The 16,456-nt window shown below is 41.6% G+C and overlaps 1 protein-coding gene across 1 annotated transcript in view; it reads right to left on the bottom strand.

Annotated features, from left to right (window-relative positions):
• Positions 1-379: 379 nt before the first annotated feature.
• Positions 380-16,456, bottom strand: part of Mdfic (MyoD family inhibitor domain containing) — an 81,656-nt gene continuing 65,579 nt past the window's right edge. Inside the window, exon 5 of the mRNA XM_038320867.2 lies at positions 380-2,932. Within this exon, the coding sequence (XP_038176795.1) occupies positions 2,685-2,932 (248 nt within the window). The 3' untranslated portion in view covers positions 380-2,684. The remainder of the gene's footprint in view (positions 2,933-16,456) is intronic.

The following is a 16,456-nucleotide window of genomic DNA, read 5'->3' as shown; positions in this document are numbered from 1 at the left end:
TAGTGAAAGACAAGTCAGCGTTGGTTACTGTATGAAATCTTATCTCAAAAAAAAAGAAACAGAGACAGAAAGATGAAGAAAGGAGATCGGAGGAGGAAAGAAAGAATAGAGGGAATGAAGAAAGGAAGAGCAGGAAAAATAAGCTTATTTTAGATTTATTTCAAAATAATAACATAGGGCAGCAATGACTTACATACATTTCTCACTTCATAAGTGGGCATGAACCTTGTGGTCTAAATAGAGAGAATGAGAAAGAGAGACTAGAAAAAATTTTCATGATGAGATATAAAAGGATGAATAAATTATTCAGGGTTTGCATTATCATTAAAATCATTTAAATATAAAGCAACTAACATATTAATCAGATATACAAAGACTCTTAAAGCACAATAAAGAATCCGTTGTTTTTTTTTAATTTGAAAATGTCCAGGATAATACAGCTCCAGTTTGAAAATATGTCACGTTTAAGAAGAGACTGAATGTCTAAGTGTCAACTATCACAATTAGTCTTGATGGCCATAGGATTCAACAAAACACTACATACCAAAATTCTAAAATATATTGAAACAGTTTTCACATTTGCCTATTTTTCTTTTGAATTATACAAGATGCCTTAAGGAATGGCTTGCCTGGAGTAGAGAGCTGGATAAAAGTCCTATATGTACAAGTATGGAAATTAAATTCTGGTATTCACAAGTGCTCTCTACTATGAAAAAACATTTCAAATGCACTAATATTTTCATTGCAAATCATAGCAGGGTATATTAAGCATCAGACAAACCTACTGGTTAAACAGTCTTACAGGATAACGAGTCAGATATTCTAACAATCATTAGGAGGCTTACATATCAACAGATGCTCTTCATCATCCTATGACACAAGCACAAGCCAACGCTGGGTATGTGGAAATATTAAGGTTCCCATTATAATCGACATAATAAATGAAGAAGGCAGTTGTACATTAGCATTGTATTTAAACCAACATCTTAAAGTGAGTAAATCGCACTAGACAGGAGATTCACTTGCTTTTCTTTTTTCAAAGAGATTTTAAAATAATAATTTAATTTTAAGATAGGCTTACTCTCAAAGGAAAAACATTGGAGATGTTCCCATCCTTCATGTGAAAAAAAAAAAAAGCCAAAAATAACAACATCAACAAGAACCTCAGGTGTCCTGAAAATCTAGGTTGGCTAAAGGCTTCCGAAAAAATGCATTGCTTTTAACAGTCTGATATTCATCTGGAACTGAAAAGAACCACTAAACCAAATGCACTTCCAAGAGCATACAATGAATTAGTCAATGAATTCAAATTTTAAAACTGAAGAGAAAAAAAATCTTCTTGCGAGGATGTGTGTAAAACCAAATGCTCTCCTTCATGAGAGCAGACTCCCTCACTCTACAGTTAGTCTCATTACAGACATATTTCTTTATACTTTTAGTATCATTGTAACCTGACACATTGGCATAATTTAACATGCAATTGGAACACTGATCTCTGGTGATGGTGTTGGACATCTGACCTCCTCCTGTAGTGGATCCAAAATACACATGCTCGTGAAACACAAGACTATGGCTACAAGCCAACCAAAATAAATAGATTCCCCAGCAGCCCCTCCATAAAGAACCAAATCTTTCAAATATAAGTAAGCTTTGGAAAAACCCCAAATCAAAAAACTGGGATTTTTTTTTTAAATCTTAAAAGAAATGAAAAAGAAGAAGAAAACCTTATTTAAATGATAGTTGTTAAAAAGTGTTCTACATTTTTGGTAAAATATAGTTATGTTAACAAGGTATTATGTTTTCATTAAAATTTATAACACTTAAATTATGTGTAGCAAAGTGCATATTTGCATTAGTTCTGATTTTATAGCTTTCAGAGAGCTGTGTTGCTGAAATGTGCAATGAAGGCACATTCTTTTCACTTGTTCAGAACCATAGACAGTTCAGGTCACCCACCTTCAAATTTCCCTAAATTTAAGTAGCTCATCCTAAGGCATCCGCAATGCCACATCCTCCTTCAAGTCTGCCTCCATAACCTGTACTTGGCTTCTGTTTGTTCCTATGATTTCTTTCCTTTCTGGTCCAGAAGCCAGCACGCATGTGACCTGGTTCATTGTTTACTGCTCATCTCCTGCCCTCCTCCACTACCCTGCATGCTTCTCTGAACAAGAGCAGAATGATCTCAGTTCCTTCTGGGTAGAATACTGGTGCTGAAAAGCACACAGAGGAGGCCAACATGGAGAGTCCCACATCTGATTACGGCTCTGCCCAATATGTGTGCTTCTTTAGAAAAATGAATGTTCACTTTTAACCTCTAATAGATAAACGTCAAAGATAAGTGATCTGGCTTAAATACCTACTGAGCAAAGAGTTGTGAGAATGATCAGGAGAAACAGATAAGTCAGCAGAAAGAAGACATACAACATTGCTGGGTGGGTGTGTTGAGATGTCTTCAAATTATTATGGTCTATGAAGAAGCTTCAAAACCAGTTAGTCAAGACTTCACATATGAAACCACATAGATCTAGTGAACGAGAACGAATTTCAGCGATTACTTAAACATCACGAGTTAGCAGTGCAAACACTGATTGCTTCATGAGACTCTTACCATCTGCCTTTTATCTCCCCTACAAGGAATAGTGGAAAATTGTCTCCAGTTTTTAACACAAACGAAAGATACATCTTTATGAAGGAAAACAGATGCCACAGCATTCCATACAGATTTCTAGACAGTCTGAGGATTCACAACAGGCATCCATGATGCCGCAGTCCATGTCGCAAGGGCAGTTGCAGTCATCGCCCATCTCGTCGCCACAGCAACAGCAGCAGGCTTCGGAGGTGCAGACGCCACAGGAAGCTTGTCCCAGGACAATATTGCAGAGGGTAAGGAATTCACAGAACAAGCACGCCAGGATACAGTGGACACAACAGTCTTCAGTCACAGGCCAGAGGAGAGAAAGAAGAGACATAAAATACACATGTCAGCCAGAGCCTGGGAAAAAAACTGGTCCAAGTCACGGCTCAAACGATCTGCAGCCCTAGATTTCTGTTACGGATTGTGAGCTAGATGTACAAGGACTCAAACTAAATTCCAGACAAGTGACCTCTAGATGTAGAGACACTGGGCTAGAAAAACAATCTACGGTGGTGTGCACGTCTGTGCATGTGTGTTGGATTACCACTCTGACCCACCGTGACATGGATCTTGGTCCCTGGTATCACTTTTCTGTGTATCTTATCAATTGTTCCTGCAACCAACTGCTCTCAGTAACACTCAGCTGAAATAAATTTCCTAAATAGAAAGTTTATTCCTTTGTACTACACATAGGCTTCAAAATTAGAAAGAAAAAAATTGGAAATATTATAAATATTAATCAGTAATATAATGCTTCAAGCGAGGGTCATTAAACCAGGATTCACATGCTTTCTTTTCCAATCAACTCACTTTTATTTTTCTTTGTTTTTGTTACAAAAGCATTTGAAGAGAAACAATGAAACTCTCTAGTTGGGTCCAAGTATAATTACCAGTTTTAAGTACTTTTCACAAGAGGGAGAGAAAACACCAAACATGACAAAGAGACTTTACCACTTCCTCTGGTGGTTAAGTAATTCAATCTCTACCATTTTTCGATGCTTTCCTACATAACATTGAATTTCAATTCTTTAACACATGGAATAGAACCGTATGACTAATATTTGAGTCTTCTGCTCAAAATCAGGGATATTTATACTTTTTTTTACACTATACATTTTGGGTTATCTTCTGTATTTTTTGTTGATTAGTTTGTATATGTATTTTGTACAATGTAAGTTGTACTATACTGGGGATTAAACCCACAACTTCATGATTGCTGCGCAAGTGCTCTACCACTGTGCTCCACCAGAAACCCTCAACAGAGATTCAGCAAACTGTATGAGAACGAAAGGACACAGGGACTCCCCAGACTCAGAAAGGTTGCTGAGAGGTTGACTTTGCTGTCATAGGGAAAACCACTCCTCACTCCGCAAAGTGTTATTCTTCAAGTAGCTGTGGCCCGACTGAACGATTCCATCGCTAGTGCTACAAGTGTTTCTGCTGAGGAGAAGCCAATGGGAACACTTCATTCACTTCCATGGGTCTGTCACTAACATCCCCCAGACCCTGCAACATGTCAGTGTCTCTGCAGTGGAGACTTTGGACGGCACCTGAAGAAAAGGTTGAAACACAAAGTTCTTTTCCATGCACCAAATGTTGTGTGGGAGAAGGGGTCAGGACACTCAGAAGGTGAACTCCAGAGTGGGATGTGGCACTGGAGACTAACAGCACACCCCTTCCCCTTTCCAAGCTTTAAAATGCCAAACCCACTCCCACACACAAAGCCCAGACAGAAACTGAAAAGAAACTAGAATTGTGAGAAATTAGATCTCCCCCATCTTCCCCTAACATGATTTTTTTGGAGGATCCAAACATTTCACACAAAACTTTTTTGTTGTAACAGAACATTTAAAGAAAAACACTCAGTGTGAACGTTTTGAGTCTGAAGTCATAGCCTTATGTAGCTCCTGCCCGATAGAGCATTTTTTGGGTGGGTTCTTCCTCCACTTCCTCCTGGACATCTCCATCCCAGTTTCCATTTGATAGTTCGCTGTTTATTTCAGTTTTTTCAGGATGATATTATCATTATGATTTGTGTAATATCAGAGACGTTATAGAGAACTACTTTATCACTAAGAAAATAGTGCTGAGAGCTCAGGTGACTGCCTAGAATCCCACATTTGTCAGGGGAGGATCGTGAATTAAAGGACAGTTCTTGATGCACCATGAAAAACTGTTTCAAGAACTGACATAGTGTTTAATTGGCAGTATTTCAGTATTTCAGCCCTACTCAAACAATTACCTACACAGAACAATTTCAACATTTCCTTAAGAATTTAGTTTTTTTGTTATATGCTTAAGTTTCAAGAATGAGAAAGGAAATTTATAAACAGTATACATTTCACTGAGTAGTCCTAAATACTAGAACACTGTGTGGATGTATAGATTCCTTATTTATGAATCATAGAATAGATCACACATAGCACTATTTCTGTGTAATGAATCTATCAAATATAAAGAGGAAAAGTGTGTTTGTTCCATTGAACATTATAGTTAGAGAGGCCAAACATGAGGGGGCCATGCCTGGAACCCTAGTAGTTAATAGACTGCGGTAGGCTGGTGGCAATGGGTTCTGGGCCAGCATGGGCTATAGAATAAAGCCCATTTTCAATCAGAAGGCAAAATGAAATAAAAGAAAAACACTGACCTCTGGAAAAAAAACAATGGCTATACTATCGACCTGTGCATATGCTGTCAGAATTGACATCATCCTACATAAACTCCAAAGAGCAACATACTTTTCTCAGAGTGCTTGAGACACATCCACCTTGACTCACAGGGCACATTTTCCTCTGTGCATCAACTTATTCAGTTAACACCCATCAGATTTACTGATGCAAGTCTGTAAATATTTTGTTTGCTCCCGTAGCCCTGCTCGACTAAACATTGCTTTTGGAGAAAACTGCATGCAAGTTCCTCAAAAGAGACATACTAAATAAGTAGCTGTAGAATATTGGGGTTGTGGGATTGCACATATTAAACAGTTTGGGGAAATGTATTGAAGAATAACTTTCCCCTGAGCAATTGCTCCATTGTTTATTTCCACTAACAAAACAAGGGATCATCTACATTTTCATTAACTGTTGAAACTGTCTCACTTTACCATATGACAAGTGGTTGAGTTTGACATAGTTCCGCCTATTTTCACTTGTGTTGACTATTCAAGCTTCTTCTTCATGGAAACCCATTTTCAATGGGTTCATGCTGTTCCACACTTTGGCTTTTTTTTCTTATTGGCCAGTATACAGGTTTTATATGTTCAAACTACAATCCCATTGTGAAATGAGATTGACTTCTCAGTGTATGACAGGCTTTGGCTAAAATAAAGCAACAAAAAGGACCGCTGACCTAATCTCTAGACTTTGAGAGTTTGGGGTGATGGGAGCAAATGCCAATCAAATCTCAGAGTAGTTAGCGATGCAGGATGACATGGTCAAGGAGGTAAAGTACATCAGACAAGATGAGAAAACAAAGAATGGGCAGACGAATAGGGATCACTACCGAGACCTCGTACAGGAATGAAATGATAAGTGTGAGTGTTTCTGCTTTACTAAAAGCCCAGTGAGTATATAAGCAACACCAACATAAATTGGACTTGTGCTTCTTCTTCTTCTTCTTCTTCTTCTTCTTCTTCTTCTTCTTCTTCTTCTTCTTCTTCTTCTTCTTCTTCTTCTTCTTCTTCTTCTTCTTCTTCTTCTTCTTCTTCTTCTTCTTCTTCTTCTTCTTCTCCTTCTCCTCCTCCTCCTCCTTCTCTCCTCCTCCTCCTCCTCCTCCTCCTCCTCCTTCTCCTTCTCATTCTTCTTTTTCCTCCACCTCTTTCTTCTTTTGAGGCAGGGGAGTGGGCACAATGGTCAAGGCAGACCTGGGAGGACTGTGAAGTAAATATGACTGGAGTGCATGATGTGAAATTCCCAAATAATCAAAAATATTATGTTGGAAAAAAAAAGAGTTGAGTCAAGGTGAACCTTCAAGTCACACTGAGTTGGAAGGCTGATAAACTGATAGCCACATTGCTGAAACAGATGGCAGAGAGTGGGTATCTTTGAGATGATGCCTCGCTTAAAGAAATGAATCTGCAAGCCCAAAACTACAGAAATTCATGGCCACTTATATGAACGAGAGCAGACACATTTTCAAAGAACTGCAGGGAAAGACCTGACAGGGCAGACACCTCAGAAGATGAAGTCATTTAGAGGAAAATTTCAATTCACAGAAACACATCATCACCTGAAAGACTTGGATCCTACATAGTTTACTAGAGAGCCATCAGAACTAAGAAAACAAACTAAAACAAAATACTGCAAGCCCTTTGGATACCTCTACACCACAAACAAAGAAGGCCAGGTACCTAGAGAAGCCACAAACCAAAACTTGTAATGATTACAGAGATATCAGATAAGACATCTACACAAGTGCCTTCATCTTCTGCTTTCCGTGGAGAAGTGGGAAAATGGATTCCTAAACTTTATCACATCAACTCCACAGTCATATTTATTACTCGCTAAGAGAGTTTTGGTTTTCCGGAATTATGACACAGTATAATGAAAAAGCACACAGACACCGAAACAAACAGTTGTTACCAGCTTTTATGACTGTCTACAGGAGTCAGGCCACACAAGATATTAACATGGTGGGGATTTACGAAGCAAAAATGGATTGTAAGAATTAGCATTCCAGTGTGGTAGAGCATGCCAGAAAGCACCATACTAAGGAGGTGGAGGCAGAAAGATCAGGGGTTCCAGAGCAACCTTGGCTTTAGGAGAAAAAAAACCTCCAAACAACAAACAAAATCAACAAAAGAAGAGGGAGAAATGTCAGACGAGGCAATGTACATTATAATGCCACGGTAGTTGCCTCATGAATTTGAGGCCAGCCTGGGCTACATACAGTGGATCTATCTGGAAGAACTAACTAACTAAATAAATAAATAGAATTCGGGAAGATGAGTAGAGAAAGTTTAAAAAAGATGATGTCTCTGTCTACATGTGGTTCACTGTTAAAAAAAAAAAAAAATTCCTTTTCCCTGAATCCTTGAGGTTTTCAGTTTTTATGGTTTTATTCAGTCATGATTTGCAAGTTTTGCCAAAACTGTTTAACCTTTAAGAAGCCAACTGGGTTCTGGGAAGTTTGCCTATCCTAAACTGGGCCAAGCAAGAATTGCGCAATTCGGTGTACTGAAAGGAGAGCTCAGCAGAAGACTGGCAGTTACTGTAAATTTAGCAAAAACAAAGGAACACAGCAGCAGCCAAGGCACTATGAAGAAAGCACAAAAGAAGATCTTTAGCAGGACTTCTGGGTTAAAAAGCATCGGTAAATAAAACAAAAACATACTGTTACAAATTACTGCTGTCACATTCCCAAGCCAAAGTCGCTACTGGCAAACCTGTGCTTACCTTACACCTCTGCAGAGCTTACAGACCCACATCAGCCCTAAGGTAACAACCAAAACCATAAACAGTCCCTTAGCTACTGGAGGGAATTGTCTGTGACTGATCTCAGTAGTTCGGTTCTGTTGAAAATGAAACTGAAGGTTCTGTTTGGGAGAGCAGCCACTTCATAACGAAAGTATCTCAGATTGATTTATCTGAGCAGTATGAGACCAAATACACTAGGAAAAATTGGTATCGAAGAGGCAGTTTGTAAAAGCAAACAGTTGATCAAGAGCCATCAAAAAACAATTTGTTGATAAACTAAGGTCTACTTTAGACAAGTCTTTTTTTTTTTTTTTTTTTCATTTTGTCCTCATAAGATGTATGGTAGGTACTCTTAATTTCTTGGAACAAAGACACCCAGCTGCAGAAGTGGAATACAGGAACTGGCAGAAAGCAAAGAATTCTTAGAATCACCCACAACCCATTTTTGAGTGAAGGAAGGTTTGTATATGTGCCTTATCTTGATTAATAAAGTTTCCTGTGACTTTAAGGGCTTGAAAATACTTTCTTTCCTTTCTGGGTAACTGACATGTATGTAAGCGAGATGTTGAGGAACGAGGTGCTTCAGCAGTTTGCAAGCCAAGGAGGAAATGTCACCTGAAGAGTGACACACGGTTAGTGATGGAGAAAACTGCTTTGAGATCAGGCCCGACTCTAGTTTTACCATCCAGAGTTCCCCATCCACCGGCTGAGTGGTGGCGCAAATTGCACAGGGGCTAGCCTCTGTACGATGTTAGGCATTCCTGGTCCCAGGTATTGCATCCCTGTTCCCAGATATTACATCCCCGTGTTTGTTGTTTCTTAATAGAGAAAACAGGCTGGAAAGAGGTTTGAGTGATCCCAAGTCACAGCCACAATGGTTGAGTGTCTAGCCTTGGCAAAAATACAGCTGGTAGAGCCCAAGACACAAACATCTCCAGGGAGTTCTGGTTTTCAAGTGTGTGTGGGGTATGTGGATGGGGCTTATTTACAAACTCTGCACAGTAGCTCCGCTGTAAGCAAATGCCTGACTCAAGACTAAGGCTGTGCAGGATACTTGGCCACCAGCCCTAGAGTGACCACCTGCCTGAGCGAGCAGGCCTGGACTGCACCGCCTACACAGAGCCCTCTGGCACATGGCAGTCCCTAGGGCTCTGGGCCATGGCTAAATAACAGAGGCAACATTTTCCTAATGGAGAGGAAAGTGAGCTAGGTCAGGAGGTTTCTAAAAAGCAAGTTAGAGGAGAGTTATATTTTCCATGCAGAGAGACTTTGGGGAAATGAACAATGGTCTTTATTATCGTCCTTCTCCTAAACAAATTCAGAAGAATATTAGAGCCCCAGTGTGTCCTCCTGCACCCCACCAACGGACTCCTCAAAAATTTCCCTACCCCATATCCAAATACTGGGACTCACCGGGTCTAATGCAGGGGTTACTGCAGGTTACAGGTAGATATCCTGGCTCTGGACTGTTTCTTGCTCTCTGGTCTTTATTCTCTGGGCAGCATTGTACACAGCTAAAGCACTAGGCATTTCAAACTCTCTGGGATTTGATCCAGAACTTGGTCTCAACTACAGCACTAGTTCAACAAGTCTGTCTAAAGAAAGGGTTTATAGTCTAGGAAGATAACATTAGAGGAATTACTGTTCAATAGAAGTTTAACACAGAAATCTGAAGAGTAGTGGAGCTTTGGGTATTAGCTATGTGTCTTTAAGAATTATTACATTTTCTCCAGGCTATGGTGATGGTGATGCAGCCTTTAATCCCAGCTCTCGGGAGGCAGAGGCTTAGCCTGAGCTACAAAGTGAGTGCCAGGCCAGCTAGAGCTGTTACACAGAGAAACCCTGTCTAAAAAAAAAAAAAAAAAAACCCACCAAAAAAAAAAATCATTACATTTTAAAATTATTTATTGTGTGTATGTGATGTGTATGGAATGCAGGCTCTTGCTTGCCACAGTATGCATGGAGGTCAGAGAACAACTTACTATAATCATTCTCTCCTTTTACTATGTGGGTCCTGGGGATTGAACTCAGGTCACCGGCCTTGGAGCAAACACATTTACCTCCTGAGCCATCTTGCTAGGTCAGAGGATCTTGCCTAGCACATTTTACACATAAAATTAAATCAGTACCTGAGCAGAGAGTGGCTAAAAGCATATGTTTACTGAATTAACAGGTCGGCAGTTGCCAGCAGTGACAGCTGTCCTGGTGGTGGTGGTGGCGGTGGATGTTGTAATTTAAGAAATGGCATGCGAGACAAAGAAGCCACGCAACAGAGTTCACAGAGTTCATGCAGAGGGGGTTTTATTAGGGGAAAGAAAACGTTAAAAGGGGGAAGGAGGGGGAAGACCGGCCTCTGAGGACAGAAGCATCAGAAGAGAAGAGAGAGGCAGGAAGAGAGAGATAGGGAGAGACAGAGACATAGTCAGAGGAGAGGGGGAAACAGACAGAGAGAGGGAAACAAAAAGAGATGGGAGTTGGGCAAGGCCCACCTTTTAAAAAGGACCACAGTGCATGTGCACTGGAAGTGCTCTTAGTGGCTGCCCTGTCAGGACCCCAAGGACAGCCCAGCACAGATGCCTGAATTCTAACAGTGGGGACAGTGGTGGAGGCAATGGCAGTGGCGGTGATGGCGTCAGAGAATTGAATCTAGGAAGACTGCAACTCTCCTCCTATGTCCAGCCAGCCTCAGTACTGCTCTACCAACATGGGGCCATTCTCAAAGCCGAGGAGGCTTGGAGAAAAGTCTGCTCATAGTTCAGACACAAAAGCAGAGAAAGTACCAAAAAGTAATTCCAAGAGACAGACACTGAAGAAGAGGGAAGCCACAAGCTAGCCAAAAAATTAGTAATCTGTGTCTGGCTTCAGCAGAAGATTTAAAAATAATAGTCTAGTTTTCCATATTTCAATCATTATCTATTTTCCTCAGCAGCTGGAAAGCAGGGAGGAAGGGGAATATTATGCTTTGCTTGAATGCACCCAGTGCTGCTCCTGAGTCGGCCAGTTGAAATATATCTAACGTAAGACTGAGCGTAAATTTTGCATAAGAAAATCTATAATACTTTATTTACTTGCAAAAAAAAAAAAAAAGCATTTGAAAGGCTGGTTAAAAAGAAGTGAAAGGTACTTGCCACCAAGTTTGACTCCCAGGACCCCGTGGAAGGAGAACTGGCTCTTAGAAGTTGTCCTCTACTTTACATGTCATAACAAACAGGAGCACACACACACACACACACACACACACACACCGAACAAATATAAATACAAATTAATAAATCATTGCTTTCCTTGAAAGAGCAGTGTCAAACCATCTTCTCAAGGTGGTAATAATGCCTCATATGGATAGGACAAACCAAATGAGCATAAGTTCTCTAGTTTTAATGAAAATAAGAATTTGAAAAAAATGACGGAAACATTCTTTCCAGATGCTAAATTTAATATTTTCCCCAATTTGATTTTCCAAACTGCATTTATTTCATAGCTAAAATTTTGGTTTGCCTCTTGTTAGACTTATATCTTTTGTTTAAGAATTGTGCAAGGCATATTTTGAAAGAAAGCAGTTTTTTCAGCGGCACAAAACACCATGTTACACCATAACTATGAAGTGAGGGCCGTGAGGAAAAAAAGTAAATTAATACACAAGCCAGTCAGTGAAAGTCGTGTGTTACGAAGACCCATGACTTGGCCAGGTTATTTATGTCCCAAGTCTCCACGGCAGGTGGAAGGGCACAAGCAGGATAAGAGAAGGCTTGGGTCACTTAGACTAAGGATTTCACAGGACACAGATCAGACACACTTCTCTGGGCTCAACAGGAATACAAAGGGCACCTTGGCCATCCAAATTACATAAATATCCCAACAAAGCTACTGCTGCAGCCTGGTCCTCTCCTGCAGAGGCACTACAACTTTTCCAGCAGGTGTACTATGTCCTACAGGCAGGAGATGACTGGTCTAGGGAGGGCCCAGGATGTGTTCCCTAGCCTTGAGAGAAGGGACGTGCCCCAACCAAAGAGTCTCAGCAGTCTAACACACACACTAGCAAGATGAAGAGACGAGCAGAGTGAGAAGCTATCATGGGACAAGACACCAAAGACCGATTCAAAGCAGGCGCAGGAGGTAAATCGTATTATTTATGGAACTAATTTGTGAATCAGGCACAGATGCTGGTGTTTCCACATCACCCGGTCTCACCCCGTCTCATCTATTAATGTGATGTGATATTTTTTCAAAGGCACAATCACGAGTCTCTGATGAACAAGACAGCATGACACAGAGATTATAAGGTGTACATATCTCTATCTGAATTTAGCATCTCAACAATTCTGAAGCCAAAATAACTTACAGGCGTGTTTGCAAGTGTCCTAAACGTGGCAGAAGCCTTGGGACCTGGCCTCCTAAACAAGACCTATTGTAGCTGTGTCAATTGCTCTAAACTGTGGAAGACAAGATAAAAACCCTCTCAGTGAGCTGCCTCTCAGTCCCCTCCACACTCCATTCCTGCCAGCCCCCAACAGAGCCTTCCCTCGGTCACAGCTCATTTCTTGTGACTGCCTTTCGGACAACAAAAGGAAATGCTGTAAGTTTCCAGCTGAAGGCTGTTTGTGTTTGTTTGAACAAGACTTTCAGCAAACAAGAAGAAACATACTTGGGGGCACACAGACAAAAGGTCCTCAGTGAGTGATCATCCTGTCTCCCCAAGTGGCACAGCTGGGAAATGTCAGGCTATTTAGAAGACTGTGATGCTAGGAAGCCAAGGCGGGCTCTCTAGTGCGGCTGCCTCACTAACACATTAAGAATCCTTGAGCAACTCAGGTGACTCTGTATTGGTGGGCAGGCATACAATGGAGGGCTAACAACTGCCAAGGTCTTCTGAGGAGCTAAGGTCCCAGCACCATGACATCTACAAGAACAGGCTTGTAAGTCTAGCTTAGGTTCTTCTCTTGGTCTTCTAGAGCTATTATTATGCTTATTGCAATATTTAATTCTCTTTTTTAAAAGGATTTATTTTTAATTTACACACAGACACATAGATACACAGACACACACACAGACATACACACACACTATATATATATATATATATATATATATATATATATATAGAGAGAGAGAGAGAGAGAGAGAGAGAGAGAGAGAGAGAGAGAGAGACACTCAAGTGTGCAGGAACTCAGGAAGTCCATAAGACTGCCAGATCCCCTAGGGCTAGACTTACAGATGGAAGAGAGTCACCTGATAGATGTGCTGAGAACTAAACTCAGTTCCTCTCCAAGAGCAGCAAGTTCGTAACCTTTGAACTATATTTTTAACCAGTCTCCAATATTCTCTCTCTCTCTCTCTCTCTCTCTCTCTCTCTCTCTCTCTCTCTCTCTCTCTCTCTCTCTCTCTCTCTCTCTCTGTGTGTGTGTGTGTGTGTGTGTGTGTACACAAGTGTATAGCTGTTGGGAGATCTGTGTATATGCACACATACATGCAGCCGTGGGTGCCCATGAGTGCAAACAGAAGCCAGAGTGGGGCGTCAGTGTGATATCACTCTCCACTTTCTCCCCTCAAGCCAGAGGCTCTCACTGAGCTGGGAGCTCAGAGTTTCTGAGCAGCTCAGGTTGGTCAGGAAGCACCAGGAAGCCTCTTACCCCACCCCTTGAATTGCTGGGCGACAGGTTTCTGCATTTGCCACTCAGGGCTTGCGTGGGTGTTGGTGACTCAAACTCAAGTCTCGTGTTTGTTCAGTAAGCACTGATCCTTGCCCCCAGAACACTTTTACCCATTAATCTCTGCGCCTGCTCTTACTGAAATAGTTTAAGCACAACGGAAAGCTAACTAATGCTGAATAACAGCAGACTAAACTTCAGATGAACCTGAGGACGGGATGGCCACAATGTGCACGAACCGTGATGTACCAGAGTCATCAGGCAGAGAATGGAGGCTTTGTAAAACTATTGGACAAAGGCCAACATATAAACTATGTTCTTTTGTTCACAGAAGACATACACATCAGGTAATATTAGCCATCTGAGAAGACTTTTGAAACTGACAAGATAGTAAAAAATAGGAAAACAAACAAACAAACAGAAAAACTGAATGACAAAATATGGTCGTCATTCCTTCTCAGCAGAGGAAACCAGAAACGAGGCCTTGATGATTAACTTCAACAAAACTTACTAAGAACTGGGTTGTGAGGCAGACACTGCGCTAGGTCCACAGACAAATCTCAGGAACATGATGTTAAAGAGAGCATAGTGCCAATATAGTATGATATAGTTGCTAGAATTCAGATGAGGCCGGAGCGCTAGGGAGCTCCAGCAAAGCAGGCTGCCATTCTGTCGATACACTGGGCTTCCTAGAAGAACGGCTGGACGTAGTTTACAAATGCATCTTCATTAAGTGCAAGATTGTATAAGATAGTTGCCATGATTATCCTTAAAGGAGAAACGAATAGAAGATTTACTGTCAATTCAGATTTGCAAGAGCTGCACAGGATGAGAGCCATGTGCACAGGGCTGACGGAGAAAGTCAGAGATTCATGAGTTATGCCTTGAAGAAGGACATGTTAACTGAGACAAAAAAACAAGGAAAGGGGGTTGCATCCAGCGGGAAAGTATGGCAAAGGAATACAGAAAGAATGCTGTTCTGCAAATGGTGTCATGGATCAGTTTTGTTTGAGGGGGGTCAATCAGGAAGAGATCCTTCAGTTTTCTATGTCGGAACCAACGAATCACACAGAACACACAGTCACAAACACAGGATCAGTGGGTCAGACAGGTGACTTTAAAGAGATATGAGGCATTAGAACTACAGAACTTGGCATAACACTGGTCGAGGAAACAAAGAAAAGAGAACAGTTCTATATCACTTCCTGGCCTCTGGAGCCATTTACCAAGGAGGAACTCTAGATTTGGTATAAAACTGATTCGCAGTATGACATGGCATCGACATGAGACACGCTATATCTGAATATACTCAAATGGGGATATTCAAGAGGAGCTGATGCCAGACCTGGAGCCTGGGGTGGGGTGGGGGGGGAGTGAAGAGCTGTGGGGGAGTGGGAGGGGCTGCAGCCTGGGGGGAAGTGAAGAGCTGTAGGGAGTGGGAGGGGCTGCAGCCTGGAGGGGAGTGAAGAATGTAGGGAGTGGGCGGGGCTGCAGCCTAGGAGTGGGGGGGGGGTGAAGAGCAGTAGGGAGTGGGAGGGGCTGCCACTTCATAGTGAACGACTTTCTGCAATTCCCAGGAAAAAAAAGTATAGGACGACAAGAGAGAAGATTGAAGACAGAAAAAGTGTTTGAGAGGAAGTGCTGAGCTAGCAGAGAGGGGAAGTGGCTGTGGAACGCTGTCTCTTTCATTTGGCATGGCCATTCAGGTCTTGAAACTAGAATAACTATGATTATACATATAAAACTCTCACAAGAGTAAGCCCACTAACATCCCCTTTAGGAGAGAAGAGTGTGAGGTAGTTCCTGTGGGCCGTGAACAGTTAATATCTGGGAGGGGGCTCTTCCTACATGTAGCCACCTAGAAGTTGCCCATAATCCTCCCTGGAGGTCCTGTAAGCAACCCCAATGAAACTCTCTGCTCACGAAGGTAACTTGAATGGAATCATTTCTTTGATCTGTCATGATACCCTATCTGGAATGAACAGACATTTGTTTAAGTCTCCCCAGGGAAGCTCACACAATAGGAGTTAACAAAGAATGAAAACCTGGGGAAGGGAGGTATCATGAAAGGACAAGAAAGAAAAAAAATGTTTGAAGAGGTATGTCAGGTACCTCTTCAGGCCAGAGAAATTCCAGGGATAGGGTAGGAATGCAGGTGAATTGCTGAGAGGTAAGGAGTGACTGAAAGGGACAAAGAAGAGGCCACAAATGTAAGAAATCTGTCTACCATGGAGAACCAGAACTAGAAATGCAAAAGAATGAGCAACTTAGAAAAGATCACAACACAAGCTCACATGCATGCGCACACACACAACATACACACACACGCACACACATATATGAACACACACGCTCACATGCATGCACACGTGCAACATATACACACATGCACACATGCATGGACACATAACACACGCATGCTCACATGCATGCACATACACCTAATACACAACGCACATGCTCGAATGCGCGCACACACACATTTCTAACACACACACACACACACACATTTCTAAATAGAGACATATGTGGAAAACCCTTCACTGACAGGAAGTGCCCTGCCACAGGGAGACGGGCAACTCCTCCTTTGACGTAGAGGTAACAGGATGAGGATGAGGTTTAGGTGAGTCGGAAGGGGATACGGAGCAGAGCGACTTTGAGGAAAAGCTGGCGGCCGTTTCTGTCCTTGTAAAGGGACAGAATGAGATAGCCCCTGAGAAAAATGAGAGCAGACAGGTGTGCTTGTCTCCCTAGCACTGATA

This window comes from Arvicola amphibius, chromosome 2 (assembly GCF_903992535.2).
Source record: "Arvicola amphibius chromosome 2, mArvAmp1.2, whole genome shotgun sequence".
In the NCBI taxonomy this organism is placed as follows: Eukaryota; Metazoa; Chordata; class Mammalia; order Rodentia; family Cricetidae; genus Arvicola; species Arvicola amphibius.
This window is presented reverse-complemented; position numbering and strand designations above follow the sequence as displayed.